Source organism: Typha latifolia, chromosome 2 (assembly GCF_019914945.1).
Source record: "Typha latifolia isolate L0001 chromosome 2, TyphaL0001v2, whole genome shotgun sequence".
Classification (NCBI taxonomy): Eukaryota; Viridiplantae; Streptophyta; class Magnoliopsida; order Poales; family Typhaceae; genus Typha; species Typha latifolia.
Window position 1 is genome coordinate 17,254,757 of NC_133087.1, and position 14,438 is coordinate 17,269,194.

General features: G+C 36.0%; 3 protein-coding genes across 6 annotated transcripts; 2 read left to right on the forward strand and 1 right to left on the reverse strand.

The window, feature by feature from the left end:
- Positions 1-104: 104 nt before the first annotated feature.
- LOC140781298 (ubiquitin-conjugating enzyme E2 20-like) lies at positions 105-1,784 on the reverse strand. Its single transcript, XM_073127227.1, has 6 exons — positions 1,420-1,784; positions 1,042-1,069; positions 698-925; positions 546-609; positions 388-447; positions 105-304 (listed from the first exon to the last, which is right to left on the reverse strand). The coding sequence occupies exons 1-6, from the start codon at positions 1,545-1,547 to the stop codon at positions 264-266; spliced, it is 549 nt and encodes a 182-aa protein (XP_072983328.1). The 5' UTR covers positions 1,548-1,784; the 3' UTR covers positions 105-263.
- Positions 1,785-3,119: 1,335 nt separating this feature from the next.
- LOC140782180 (uncharacterized) lies at positions 3,120-9,858 on the forward strand. Of its 4 annotated transcripts, XM_073128628.1 has the most exons (15): positions 3,120-3,183; positions 3,245-3,346; positions 3,444-3,509; positions 3,605-3,690; positions 3,879-3,976; positions 4,123-4,174; positions 5,107-5,199; positions 5,932-6,042; positions 6,378-6,627; positions 7,165-7,368; positions 7,468-7,622; positions 8,035-8,144; positions 8,843-8,901; positions 9,056-9,243; positions 9,419-9,858. In XM_073128628.1, the coding sequence occupies exons 1-15, from the start codon at positions 3,141-3,143 to the stop codon at positions 9,614-9,616; spliced, it is 1,815 nt and encodes a 604-aa protein (XP_072984729.1). In that variant the 5' UTR covers positions 3,120-3,140; the 3' UTR covers positions 9,617-9,858. The 4 variants fall into 4 exon arrangements, with proteins under 4 accessions (XP_072984729.1, XP_072984727.1, XP_072984728.1 ...); XM_073128626.1 differs by having other exon boundaries at positions 7,165-7,622; XM_073128627.1 differs by having other exon boundaries at positions 7,165-7,622; positions 9,428-9,858.
- A 473-nt stretch (positions 9,859-10,331) lies between these two features.
- On the forward strand, positions 10,332-14,320 carry LOC140781020 (peptide chain release factor PrfB3, chloroplastic). Its single transcript, XM_073126770.1, has 6 exons — positions 10,332-10,623; positions 11,654-11,871; positions 12,428-12,628; positions 13,035-13,247; positions 13,334-13,517; positions 13,883-14,320. Exons 1-6 carry the CDS (start codon positions 10,473-10,475, stop codon positions 14,173-14,175), a joined length of 1,260 nt encoding a protein of 419 aa, XP_072982871.1. The 5' UTR covers positions 10,332-10,472; the 3' UTR covers positions 14,176-14,320.
- The last annotated feature ends 118 nt before the right edge of the window (positions 14,321-14,438 follow it).

A 14,438-nucleotide genomic window follows, 5' to 3' on the forward strand; every position in this document is an offset into this window, starting at 1 on the left:
TAAGCCAACACAAATATCTGAAATCAAACTAATAAGAAAAACAAATGATTTGATCTAACTGATATAAAATCTAATACTTTGACGAAACAATAGATGAAGGTCACTTGAGAGAGAAAAGGAAATGAAAAGAATATTGCTGAACAGTTCAGTGGTACATGGAAATGAGAAGGGAGAGGAGGTAGCAATACAGCAATGAATTATTTCAATTTATCTCCCTTCTGTGGAACATAAAATAGTACAAATTTTGCCAGTCCAGTATACTTCTAAGCAGGTTTGTAAAGCTTTTCCACCATCTTCCTGAACTCTGCATATAAGAGAACAAGGAAATTTGTTAAGAGTTCTGCCACTAAACTTCTCTCCTCTTAAAATATCACCACCCACACTCACCTTCTTGATTGGTCCAAAGTGCTGCTGCTTGGGTGTTGAGTGGAGAGTCATTGTTTGGCTCTGCAATCAAAATTTTACAAGGTCATTATAAATTCTCTCAAGCATAAAAATAAAAAAGATGTGCTATAGAGAAAATTAGCCCAAAAATTCAGCAATACCTCCCAAAAGACTCTGAATTGAAAGAAGGATTGTTCTCACATCATATGCAGATGACCATTTATCCTACGCAGAGACAAGCGAAAAACTGAAGACAATTAGACAACAAGAAGGCTGGCAAATAGCAATTTGAGTTTAGTTTTCTTATGGGTACCTGAAGAATGTCCAAGCAAATGTTGCCATAGGTATCAACATTGGGATGGAAGCAGGAAGTATCAAACTTCACCTTTGGAGGCTTAAATGGATAGTCATTGGGGAAAGAGAGGGAGAGCTTGTAGATCATGCCCTCATAAACAGTGTCTTTGCTTCCAGTGATGGTTCCTTTCCAGCTAAAAATGTTGTCTCCCTCGGGAAAGGCTGATATCCCAGGATCACCACACATCTGAAAACATCAATGACATATTTGATTACTCAAAAATCACAGGATATAGATAAATTCTGTGCAAAATAATAACTTTTTATTCAATACTAGCTTATGAAAATCTCAGATCCTCTTACCATTAGTGCCATCAGTTCTGACTGGAGCCTGTTTGCATAGAGTAGACAGGAAAAGGTGTTAATAATTAGTCACCATAAAAGAACTACAAAAGAATGATCTTTTGTCTCTAAAATCCCCGAAGAAGCCAATTTGATAAGATAACAAATTAATTTGGGAAGTTTACATGATAACAATCCGAAAAGATACCAGTTCAAGAATACCAGAAACAGAACCACATCAGGGAAAAGAAAAAGAAAACCGAAATCTCAAAAAAAATTATTGATGATCCAAGGACACTATATTCCGCCAGAATCGAAGAAAGAATCGCAGAAAGAAAAACAACCCAATTAGGAAAAGAGGATGAACCATCCAAAAGTTTTCCAGGAAGAGACTTGGACCTCTTCAAGACAGATTGGCCATCCGGGCCCTTAGCGACTGGCAGGGGCTGCTTGTTTGCGGCGGCGCCGGTGGCGGCTGGAATGTTGGGGATGTTATCTTGGACATCTTGGTTCTCTCTCCTTGGCATCTTTGCTTGTCTTTCTTTCTTCCCCTCCGATGCCAAGAAAGAACTGCTGACAGAAAAGAGAGGTAGAGCACGAGATCGGTGTTGGGTTTTGGTTAAATTGCAAGGAAGAAGAAGAAAAAGAAGAAGAAGAAGAAGAAGAAGAGACGGTTTGATCTCTTCCTCTCTTCTTATTCTCAAGGAAGCAGGAGAGAGAGAGAGAGAGAGAGAGAGAGAGAGAGGTGTGTGTGGGATGTGAAGAGAGTTGATTGGGAGAAAGGGGTCTTTAAAGCTTTTCTAGGCGAAGAGAACAATTTGAAATTTCTGCCCTGTTTTTTGACCGTTGGAGGATGGAGTTCAACGGCTAGTTCGCTGCTCGAGATTATTTATTTATTTACCCCAATTTTGAAGTTCGACTACGAAATTGAATTTTACCATCTCAGAGCATATAGTCGACGAAATCGTCCGCATCGTATGCTACCTCAACCTATTAAGTCTTCGTTAAAAACAAAATATAGAATAGAAAAAAAATATATCCTATGCCTTGTTATATGATAATAAAAACAAAACGTCAGGTATTTTTAATAAAAAAATTTGGATTAATTTATTTTTTGACCTCCTTAACTATAGTCATGTATTAGGGTGAGGGCCTCCTAGACTAAATCCTGGCTTAAGATTGTGGTTATTTTATTAATCTCATAGTATGTTATAGAAAAAAAAACTGGGCCTCTTTGACTAAATCCTTAACATATGTTATAGAAAAACAAGTCCTTAAAAATACATAAATTAACCACAACATCCTTAAAATATACAGATAAACCTATCACAGTATATATAGACTCTACCACCAATCACACTAACAAATATTTTATAGTATGGCAATCTAATAGAGCTCCAATATATGTCGGGGTTTAAGGTGATGGATATAAACTCTACACGAATAGTTGAGGCAGTGGTAACGCGTGAAACTTTTCTCTTCTGAAAAATAAAATTGACTCAATATATATATATGCTTTGAGTCATACTCCATGGTGCTGTTAGCATTATCAATGTAGTTATCAATGTAGCTAACCCTGCGTCTTGAGCAATTGACTTCTATTACCGATGATATTATTGCACTAACTCACAAATTTTAAAACTATAGAATTAATTATATTCTCGTAAAGCTAATCACACTACTTCTTAGTTGGCAAATATGGATAGATGTTTAGGTTTTAAGTGTACTTGAGATGAGGGGATTTTTGTGAGTTGTTTTTTATTTTGGTCTCCAATTATAACAGAGACTTTTGTAACAACGGTTTCTAATTTATAGAAATTTTTTATTTTTATTTTTAAAAAAATTTATAGCATTGTATCACTTTTCACTGCTCAAGAAAAAAAGAAGAGATATGCCCTCTAAACAATTTAAATATATAGGTAAGCTACTTCATCAATTAGTGAATTAAAAAAATTTAAATGTATCACTAATATATAATATCTATATATATATATATTACTTTCTCCCGCTCATTTTAGATTAAAAATAAAACTAGAAATAGAATATTTTTCTCCCGCTCTACAATACAAGTAGTTCGCCCTTCTCAGATACGCCTCGAAAGGGAGAACGCGAGAACGCCCATGGCGGGAACTAATAGCTCTCCCCCCTCCACCATCTCAATCGGTACTCTCCGAACCCTAAATAATTAGCGACTTGAATCTCCCCTAAACTAACCCTATTGCAGGGAATTGCAAAGTCGAGATCCAAGGAAAGGATCTCATCTGCGAATCTGACGAGAAAAATCTCCTCATTTCCTTCCAGCATGACGCCAAAATTAGAATTTCTGGTAGAAAACCCTCTTTCTGTGTCTCATTGTCTTTCTTAGATAATTTTGGTTTAGTTTCACTTTATAATTACTATTGGTTGTCTATTGCCTTGTGCAGTTCGTGATTTTAGGGGTTATGCGGCAAAGAAATCTTACAACGATCTCCAATCCCTTGAAAGAACTGGTTTCTTTTTTATTATTCTGCCAATGCATTAGTTATTCGACCATGTGCGTGGAATTCCTTATTTACTTAACTTTTTTCCCTTCTAATTTGTTAAGGTCAAGAGTTTTTACCGGTAGAGGACAATCCATTCTTCCTTCTCAATCCAAAAGATGTGGACAGCCGAAGTAAACTTCTGCTTCAGGTAATCGTGCCCATTGCCTAAATTCTTGCCATCAGCTAACGGATAGGACTTCATAGATAACCTTTTTTCAGGAGTTAAAATGGCTTAAAGGAGATCTCTAGAATAATAAGCATCTTCAGAAACTTAACAATATGTATGTTACAAAGGATTGTTACAATTCCTATTGCCACCTCTGCTTATGTTTCTAGGAAGTACTGAAGCTTTACATGCAAGAACTTCCTACAATGGCTTATGCTGCAAATACTGGAAAAAGCTCAAGATTCCTTGAAAGATGCATATCCAATGGGTAAAACATTTTTTTCTTCATAAATGTTGCCGCTGTGTGTTAACAGAGTTGCTGCCAATTACAATAATGACAAGCACGGCTTAAAAGTATCGTGCTTTATTTTAATAATTTCTAGCTTTCTAAGATATCATGTTATCTTTCTGCAGAAAATACAGGACCTTAATTTTGAGGTCTGATTCCAAAGAAGGACTTGGAGAGGTGAGTCTCTATCACTTTGAGTGCTTTTACTCTGGTTGTTCCAATAATGTGCTTGTCTTGAATTATGTTCCTATGAACTGGAAACCTTCTAACGAAGTTGTAGGCCACCTAAAAAAGTTATTTGGCAATAACATCTTCTATTTTTCATATTGAATAGATTTTGAAATTTATGTGCTAATTGCTAGTGATCAGATGCATTTTTGCTGGACCTAGATGACGTTGGCACAATGAATTCTCATGCCCCAATATTTGGTACAAGAAAAACTACATCATACACTCTACAACTTGATTAAGCTTCATAATGCCTTGCCTGATTTGGCACAAGTGGCACATACTTAAAGGAATAGGAATTAATTAAGCGTCTTAAGATCTTGCAATGAAGTCTTCTAACCAGGCAGGGCCAGAAAATCTCTGTAGTTATGAAGGTTCATCTAACTAGACTCCATGGAGTTGCATTCTAAGAAAAAAGGAAGAAAGAAGCTTTAGACTGACAGACAAAGCACATTAATGTTGTCTTGGAAAGGTGGGACCTTTTTTGATTGATCAGTCCTTTCCTCAAGGAACTTTATATTGTGAACTAATAGATTTATTGGAAAAAGAAACTACATAATACATCTTGAGCTTTCAGAATTTGTTTGGGACAACTTTTGCGGAACATTCTCTTTATATGTCACGGACACTTAGCTTTGTGAAATTGGTTGAAAGATTAACAAGGGACTGCTTGAAAGTTGATGACTGAAATCTTTGCAAACTCACGCCTAGAGATGTAACTTGCTATCATTAGAATATTTGAGATGCTGTCAAATCAACTGCAAATATTTCAATAAAACTTCTTGGGAAAATTGCTACTAGGATGAAGCAAGAACCTAATTTTTACATCTTTGAACTTCCTATGGAGAATTTTTAATTTTTACAGTTTGATCCATAAACAGGTCATAGCTGCTATATCATACCAAATAATTCCTACTGACACACAATATGCTGAAATACCTCTTGCAGCTGTCAGTCCAGAACACCAAAACAAGGTATGGAAAATGATTTACTGCTATATCTTCATACTGAGGCGTGTTATCTTCCCTCTAATGTATTAATCTATATTTTGATCTTCAGTAAATAGCCTCAATCATTGCCATGTACCTTTCTGCAGATTGAGCAATCAGTATTAGGACATTGAGAATTTTCTGCTATTGTTTTCTTTTGCTTGCCAGAGACTAATATGCACCTTTGTCCGCAATAAAAACTTATGATCACATGTTCTTCCTGTCCAGCTATTTATTCACCAAAATAATTTTCTTTCTGCTTAGTCATATCAAATGTAATGCACTTCGATGGTTTGGATTGATTAAAGGAGAAACAAGAAATTGAGATTCTTCAACAAAAAATTGACAGAATGGCAACAGAATAGGTTGCACATGAGACAAGCTATTAAATGCCTAACATAGATTGTATCTGCACAGCCAATATGATGGTATAGATAAGTTCTTCTCACAATAAGACATGCTTTCTAAATTGTTGACTTCATAAATTAATTAATACTTGCCTTTCCCATAATTTACTATGCCTAGCTAATTGATTATTGCTCAGCTTTTATGTTTGTACATCAGTATACTAGGCAGTACCATATTTTATCAGCACTTGCATGCAGATACATGCTTTGTTCCCAGTACTATATTAAAGAGATCTTATCTGTTCATTTATATGATACATTTGCATAAACACGAACAAGATGTGTTTTCTTTTACAGTTTTATCTTTCAGGGTATTGGGCAAAGTTTGTATGAGGAACTAAGTAGGAGACTCCAAAGTGTGGGTGTTTTGACAATATTCTGCTGGGCTGATAATGTGTCAGAAGGATTTTGGCTTAAACAGGTACATCAGGATGAACCTTGAAATAAGTGAGTGTGTCTTATACTGTAAATTGCCATATACATTTTTTTTCCCTATATGTTTAACTTTTGTGTGTAAGATGAGAGATTTTACTTACATTTAATGTATTTAGCCGTATCTTTTTCAATGACAATTACTGTTACATACACATTATCTTATGTAGAGAGAAGTATCCATCTTCTGTATATCTTTCTGAAATCTTTTGTCTTTTTATCTGATCTTGCTTCTCATATATTTATCAATATTAAAAAGAGATTCGCAAATTGAAGAATTTTTGAATGCCTTTGTGCTTATATCTGTTTGTGAATGCAATGCAGGGTTTTGTATCAGTTGGAGAGGTGGATAGCAAAGGTAAGGTTCGCAGGCTTCCTATGAAAGCTGAAATTAGGAGGGTGTTATGCTTTCCTGGTGGTTCCACACTTATGATTTCTCATCTTAAGAGGAACCTCATCCATACTTCTCAACAAGTTAGGCTGCGGTCTTGGAAATTTGATTCCAAGCAACCAAGTAGCAATCCTTCCAGAACTCCTGGTCTCGTGGAAGCTACAACCATTGACACTCCAGAGAGTAAGTCCTTAATCGTCTCCTAAAGATCAAGCCTGCCATCATGTAAGTGTACAAAATAGGAACATTTAGTGAGAAATGGCTGCCATCAGATGCACTAGAAACTGATTATAGTTTTCCAGCTAATGTGCATAACATGGTTTTCTGTTCATTTTTTTTTTCTGATTCTTCCTGACCTTTGTGCGTCATAAATGTTTAAGTGATTACACAGAATAAACAAGCTATTGATAGCATTTCTGAGTTTCAATTTATAGAGATTTGCTCATTCATATTTCACAACGTGAAGTACATTATTTGATATATCAGTAGCTAAAATTTTGCTAATGGCTTAAGTACTTTTTCTGCTGAAAAGAAATACTTGCCAAAAGTTCTAAGATACATTACTTTTATGTTGTTGTAAAAGAGAGTACTGTTAAACAATCTTATGAATCATAAAGCAGAAGTATTTTGCGTAAGTTCTTCCATTATTTGTAAACATATATCTATATTTTTGCTGCAGAAGTACAATTATTTTGATCAGGGCGGTTTTTTTTTTCTCAGGTATTCCTCCTAGTGCTGCTCCACCAGCATGTTCTGAAAATGTATTTGCTCAGAATAATATGTGCCGCAAAATCAATGGCAACTTAGAGTTGACAGGAAATGGGTGTGATCCTGATGGTGGAAAGTGTTCTTTATCTGGACAACCACTAAAGAAGAGGATCTGGGAAGCTTCGTCATCTTCCTTAAAGTCAAAAAGAGTCAGAGGTGGCCAACTTGTTGACTGTTGCAATGAGTTGAATCCAAATCTTGCTTGTGACAATTGCTCACTAGGAACTGCTATGTGGAAATATTCTGTCAATGCAGTCCCAAAGGATTCTATTACTCCTAGTTCTTTGGGAGCTCATGCTGAAGGGAAGAGATTAGGTGGCACCGATGCTTATCCGGTTTTAGAAGGAACTTGTCCTAAGATCATGTTCATGAATATTGCTGATGATGCCAAGAAAACATGCCTTACTAAGGTAATTTTGTATCCTTCACCATGTGCCGTCTCTGAATATTTGATGCCTAGATCTAAACAGTGATAGGAGAAGTTTTAACATTAGAAGATTGAAGTCAACTTTAGACTCAGGTTGCAATATTTTACAAATCTCTTCTTTGTCTGTAGCTGCTGACTTGTCTCTAGCCTTAAAAATAATCACCTGTCAAATTCTACAAATCTCAAATGATGATTTTGGTAAAATATTTTGAATGTTTAAGTGGTAAGTCCAGCTGTGAATAATGCTAAATTGTGTTATTGCATTCATGTTCAGAGATATTATGCTGATAAGGCATCAATTTACAGAACCCCAAGTCCATAATTTCCAAAAGCTCTATGATTATGGCAGAAGATTATAGTTTAACCTTATGAATTACATCTATATTGTGGTGCAGATAGTTGAAAAACTTGGAGGTTCTGTTACCTGTGAAGGAAGTGCTAGCACACACGTTGTAACAGGAAAAGCAAGAAAAACTATGAATTTTTGTATAGCTTTATGCTCTGGGTAGGATCTCATCCCGGTTGTTTTATATTATGAAGTACAATGTTAGCTGCCTTTCATATATGAATTATTACCCAGTTTCCTTTGTTGTCTTTGTCATATATATGGCCCCAAATTACATATGATGAAATTAAGAATCTACTCTCTCATGTATATAGTCCCAAATTATGTATGATGAAATTAAAGAAGCAAGCCCAGTATTTGATATGGAATGTGGCAGCATGCAAATGCTAGACTATTTGAAATGTTGAAGGTAAATTTAAGAACTACGCTGAAGATGAAGTATTGGTGAATCACCATGCTTGACATGAGCTAAATTAGGGTTGATTTCTTTATCTAGACAAGTTCACTTTGGAGTTTTCAGATGAATCAACTTGTTAGGCATGCTATAGGGATAAGAGGTTAGAAGGTTTTTTAGGTTTGTCAAATGAGGACCTGTGAGTATCAAGTTTTCACATTTTCCAAACTTACTCATTTCATCGTTTACTTCCTAACTAAATTAGGATCTGTTCTAAGACTTGTAAGAGGAGATTTAGAAGTACAACAGTTCAGACAGTTTACTATGCTAACATCTTCAACATCAATGCTTCACATTCTTTTTCTTATCGTCTCCCCAGTTTTCTTTGGATGCAGCATTCTAGATAAATTTGCTATGTTCACGTTTCTTTCTTGACTGAAAGTTAGATTCATCTAAAATGCAGAGCATGGGTAGTTTCTCCAAATTGGTTGAAAGCAAGCTTCAAGGAAGGCATGTTTGTAGGTGAGTCAATGTGATTTATATTGGGTTTTTTGGTGGCTGCCAGGACAGTGAAAAATTGTACATGTACAATGATCTTTTATCAATTTGCTGTATTCTAGCCTCTGAAGATATTTCACATTGTTTTCATCTTAAATTCATCAATTTGCTCTGTCAGGGGAATCAGAGTACATTTTAAAGGATGAAGAATATCTGATGAAATACAAGTGTGAACTGAGAGATGCAGTAATTAGAGCTAAAGCGGACCCTTGTTCATTGTTTAGGGGATATAGCGTTTTTCTTGCCCAGCATATTCAGCCATCCTTTGGTGTCCTCTCTGTCATCATAAAGTCTGCTGGTGGCAATGTAAGTACGGCATATAATCCAAGCATAGCATCCTCAAACTAAGAAAGGATTACTACTTTATAGCTTATAGTAATTGAAATATACGCATGTATACATTGGTATACATGTACTTTGGTAGTGCAAATTATACACATATTGCAGGAAACTGTGGACTGCTGATCTTAATTACATTTAGAGCTTTCAGATTATTCGTAGGCTCCCAGACTCAGAGGAGCCATCAAGGACGATCTTTGTGGCATGCGAGGAAGACATTGGGGATGCCTTGGCTGCAGCAAGAAGAGGAATTAGGACATTCAGCAGTGATTGGCTAATGAACTGTATCATGAAGCAGGAACTTGATCTGCAGGCTCCTCAATTTGCTGAGTCCCTTTAATGTGAAAAATATCTAGCTGCACTGTTCCCAGTTATATCAGCTTGTGAGCCAGACTACCTAAATATGATCTACATATTTCTGTATATATTTTGTATGTATTGGCTTTTCTCTTGTAACTACTAAGCTTAGCTCTGCTATGTCTTTGTTGATACAATGATACCTGTGGCCTTAGTCACCTTTAATTGAGAAGAAGCCTTTAGTTGTCTGTACTAGTAATAATTTGGATGCAATCTTTTTCATGATATACTTCTGTTATTAAAGTTCCTCTTGTGCTAGAATGTAGACATATTGTTGGTAAAAATAATTTACCCCATAGAACAACCTCTAAAGTCTCTCTTAATTCATATACTTTGCTCGTAAGTAGATTATGTGCTTATTCTTTTCTTGAGAAGAGCTCATAAATAGAAAGTGACCAGGGGTGTTTTAGTAATCTTGTTGGTTATTGTGAATTAGGCTAGAAAGTATTTTCGGGATCATTATTTTGTAAAGTGAAATAATAAATAATAGTTTAGGATTAACGATAGTTAGTTAAATTAAACAGTAGGATATGATACAAAAATGATAGGCAAAAAACGAAAAATCTAATGGCTTCAAAGGTAGATTTTTAATTTAAAAATATTAGGGTGTTATTTAAGAATTTCCCTAAAGAAAAATAAATCAATACTTGGCATTGCGATTAGAATTAGTTTAATACAAACCAAAGCTTCTCCTCCCTGCCTCTTTGCCAACCGTACCTTCGCGGATGAGACACATGTGAGCGGCATCAAGCCAAGACCTGCAAGCTTCTTAAAACCTCGTTCTCTAGCACCGAAATATCTTTACCCAATGTTGCCCTCTTTTTGAGCTTTCTACTCTCATGCCGACAGCGCCGATGGGCTCAGCCACGACCAGTAAAGCTGCCTCCTTGCGGCCGAAATGGTGCGTTTCGAGAAGGACCCATCTCTCTCCCGCCATTCGGGCTTCCCAATCCATGGAGAGCAGAAACGACAAGGTCTACAAGGAGCTGGGTTGGTCTCCCCGTCTCTCTTCTCCTCTTAGTCTTGTATCATTTGTTGCTGGATTTTCTTATGTATGCCCAAGTTGCTCTGGTTAACTTTCATCTGGGTCTTGGATATGAAATTACGCAACTTGGTAATCGAAGATTGTAACTTTATCTGATGCTTGGTTGACTTTTACATCATGGATAGCATGGATTTATGTAATCAAAGATAGTGGCTTTATGTAACAACTGGTAATCAAAGATAGTAATTTTATGCAATGTTTGTTAAGGATGGTTTGGAGACCGTTCTTTGAGGGGTCGCATGGATTTTACTTGACCGTTTCGAGTTAGACCATTTGGAAAGAAAGTATGAAAAAATGTCATGCCTCCCGTAGTTTTAAACTTATAATCATCAAGCTGCTCCCGTTCAATGTGAATATTACCTCTTTTATTGCGATAAGATGTTGAATCATGCTAGCAATGAACTTAATATGCTTTTGAATGCCTTTTTATCGACGACATCCTAATATTGAGTACTGAGCATATTGATTTGATGTGTCTCACACTCTATATTAGTAATTAAAGAAAATTGATTAGCAAGATGGCTGCAGGAGTAGGAAACTCACTCAAAATCTCAAACTGGTTACTGGTGAACTAAACTTTTGTGATATGAAAGTAATGCCTTTGATGTTATTGTATATCATGTCAGATCTTAATTGGATGTTTCCTTATTAGACATTGACCATGGTTTAAATCTCTCTCTCTTGTTGAATCTCTAGCGAGAACCATTTTATCCAAAAGCTTAAGTTGTTATAAAATAGAAAGTAGGTTCCCTTGAAATGTGGATATCAAAATAAAGCGGGGTTAAACAAGGCTTGGCCTTATAAATCTGATGCAGTTTGGGGTTACCATCTTATCAAAAATCTGAAGCTTTCAGGAATATGGTTATCACCAGCTTGTCTTTCAGGCTGTCTTATTTGCCAGTATTAATACTTCATCGTTGATGTCATACTATTTTTCTTACTTATCATCATTATCTTGTTTTGAAATTTTACTAGGTTTGTACGCCTTGAAAAAGAAAATTGAAGATGCAGTTGGTCGTGTCGAGATGGTTGCACCAACTGCACTGGGGTTGGAAGAAGCAAGGAGGATAAGACAGGAAGAGATGCTTCGTGAGTATAATTTGTGGGATGATTTTGCTAGGTCGTACGAATCTCTTGCTGATTTAGCTGATGCCATGAAGGTGGTCGATGATCTAAAAGACCTGCGATATAAGGTGCTGTGCTAGACAAACATAATGTGAGTTCTACTGGTAGTTTTATTATCTATAAACGAGAAAGTAACATCTAAACGTATAAAAAACTTTCCTACCATAGCTTATGACTTTTAATAGTTGTTCATATTGAAATTATTCCTCCACCAAATAGTTGTAAGTAGCAACCTAATTAAGTAAATAAAAACCTTTCAAGTGCAAAAGGTTTAAAATGTGTTACAGTTTTGCCTTTTCAAAATTTTTTGTTCGATTGAAGTTTCATTTTTGTTAGTATACTAGGTATATGTGGTTGTGTCTTTTTACTGTCTTGTTAGTGATTAGCTATCTCGTTCATTTATCATCCATTAAGAATTTCCTACATTTGCTAACAGTTCATTTTTAACTCTATATATTTTATGTACCAATTATTCATCTTACTTCCTTAAAAGTTTCTATTTAATATTCTTATATGCTGACTAATCCAGGTTGGAGAAGCAAACCACTAACACCTACTAGAACTTTTTTTATCTTTTCTTTTCTTGTGGTTTTGTGATCATTATTAAACTACACGAATGTCCAGGCTGAAGAAGCAAAATTGATCACCCAGCTAGCTGAGAAGGATATCATAAACCATGAGCTTTTTAAACAGGCCTATAAAGCTTCTATAGATGTTAGCAAGTTCCTAGATCGCTATGAGATGTCCAAGCTTCTCAGTGGTCCATATGACAAGGAGGGAGCTTGTGTGACCATCAAAGCTGGATCAGAAGGCGTTGCTTCTGAGGTTTGTAGCCATATCCTCTCCTAAATATACAATATTGGTGAACACTATGCAGTAGTTGTGGAAAGAATACTAGCAGCAGAACACCAAGTGTGAAAGTGTTGTGTGTGAACTTTCTGTATTAACTGTTTCTCTCTTTCATGATAAAATCATAAAACTTGGAAATTATACTGTTGCATCCTTCTTGGATAGTACACCCGGGATCATCTTGGTCTCCAGACCATCTCTTTACTTGGACTTGCTGAGGGCTCTGTGTCTTGTTTTAAGATGTTTACAAAAACCTCTTTCATTGATCTGTTGTCTCAACTATTTTAAAAATTATGTTTGTCTTATTGGTATAAGTAGTTTCCTTCTTTTCTAATTATTGTTGTCAATTTTTTGGTTGGTTGCTTGTTAATTTTTATGCTAGGTATGGGCAGAGAAGCTCTTGCGAATGTACACAAGATGGGCTAAAAAACATGGCTACAAGGGAAGGGTAATTGAAAAATATCCATCGAAGCGCTGTGGTATGAGGTTGACAACAATTGAATTTGAATCAGAATATATGTATGGTTACCTATTTGGAGAGAAAGGTATACACAGAATGATTTGCCATTCTCTTGATAATTCAGGAGATTTTGAGGTTATAATCTGTCTCCTTTTTTCCTTTTTGATAGATAGCAAGTGTACTCTTTCAAAATCATCAAAAATAAAGGCCAAATTTTGCAGGCATGCACTGCGGGTGTTGATGTGATCCCTCTCTTCCTTGATGGAGCTGTTGATCTGCATATCGATGACACTGATATGGAAATTTCTTCTTCCTTAACTTGCGATGATGAGCAGTCTGGATACAGAACTGGACATTCAGTTAGCATTCATCATATCCCTAGTGGCATAACTATTCAAAGTTCAGGTATTAATAATCAGTGTGAACATTGAACATCTTTTGCACAATTCACTTAAGTCGGGTGATTCATCATATATATGGGTCCACACACTGACATACACATACATGTACACACATGAGTAGGCACCATTGTCTGCCATTTGTCAGTTAAATAAATTTGAGTCTGACTAGGGTAGCTCTCCTTTTTTGAGAGGAACTTGGTAGCCTGTCTTGCTCTGCTTTAGAAAGAAACATTATCAATGTTAAAGAACTTCTGTAAAAGCAAACATATGTATGTCTAGTTTCTACCTCGGCGGAAAGTGTATATGAGTGAAATGTCAAAGAGGGGCATTTTGATATTTACTTTCAGCTTTCATTTTGTTTCTCTTCAGGTGAAAGAAGTCATTTCGCGAATAAGATCAAGGCACTAAACCGTTTGAAAGCAAAGCTCTTTGTTCTAGTGGCTGAACAGGGTTCGACGGATGTGAAGAGGATCAAAAAAGAAGCTGCAGCAAATGACTTGAGGCAGGAAGCTAGGAATTACGTGTTTCGTCCACACAAGTCGGTCCACGATGTCAAGACCGGCATCCAACTTCCAGACTTGAATTCAGTATTGGATGGCAATATTGAACCACTCATTAGAAGTCATATTAGTCTCAGGCAGGGAAGAGAGCTAATAGAATAACAGCTACTTTGCTGATGACACTTGCACTATGGTCCCTCTTACCAGTTTTGTAATACGAATCTGAGAGATTGCATTGTTTTTCTCCAGAGTTGTCGTCAATTTAGAATCTCATGATGGATTATATAATGTCAATATTGATTTCAAACGTGTGATTCCAAGTAGACACTGTTTTTTTTTTTCATTTAAGGACCATTAACAGGAAGTAAAGCCTGTTGCTAAAGAATCATTTTCCTAGTTGCATTATTTTTTTATCTAGAGCTGTC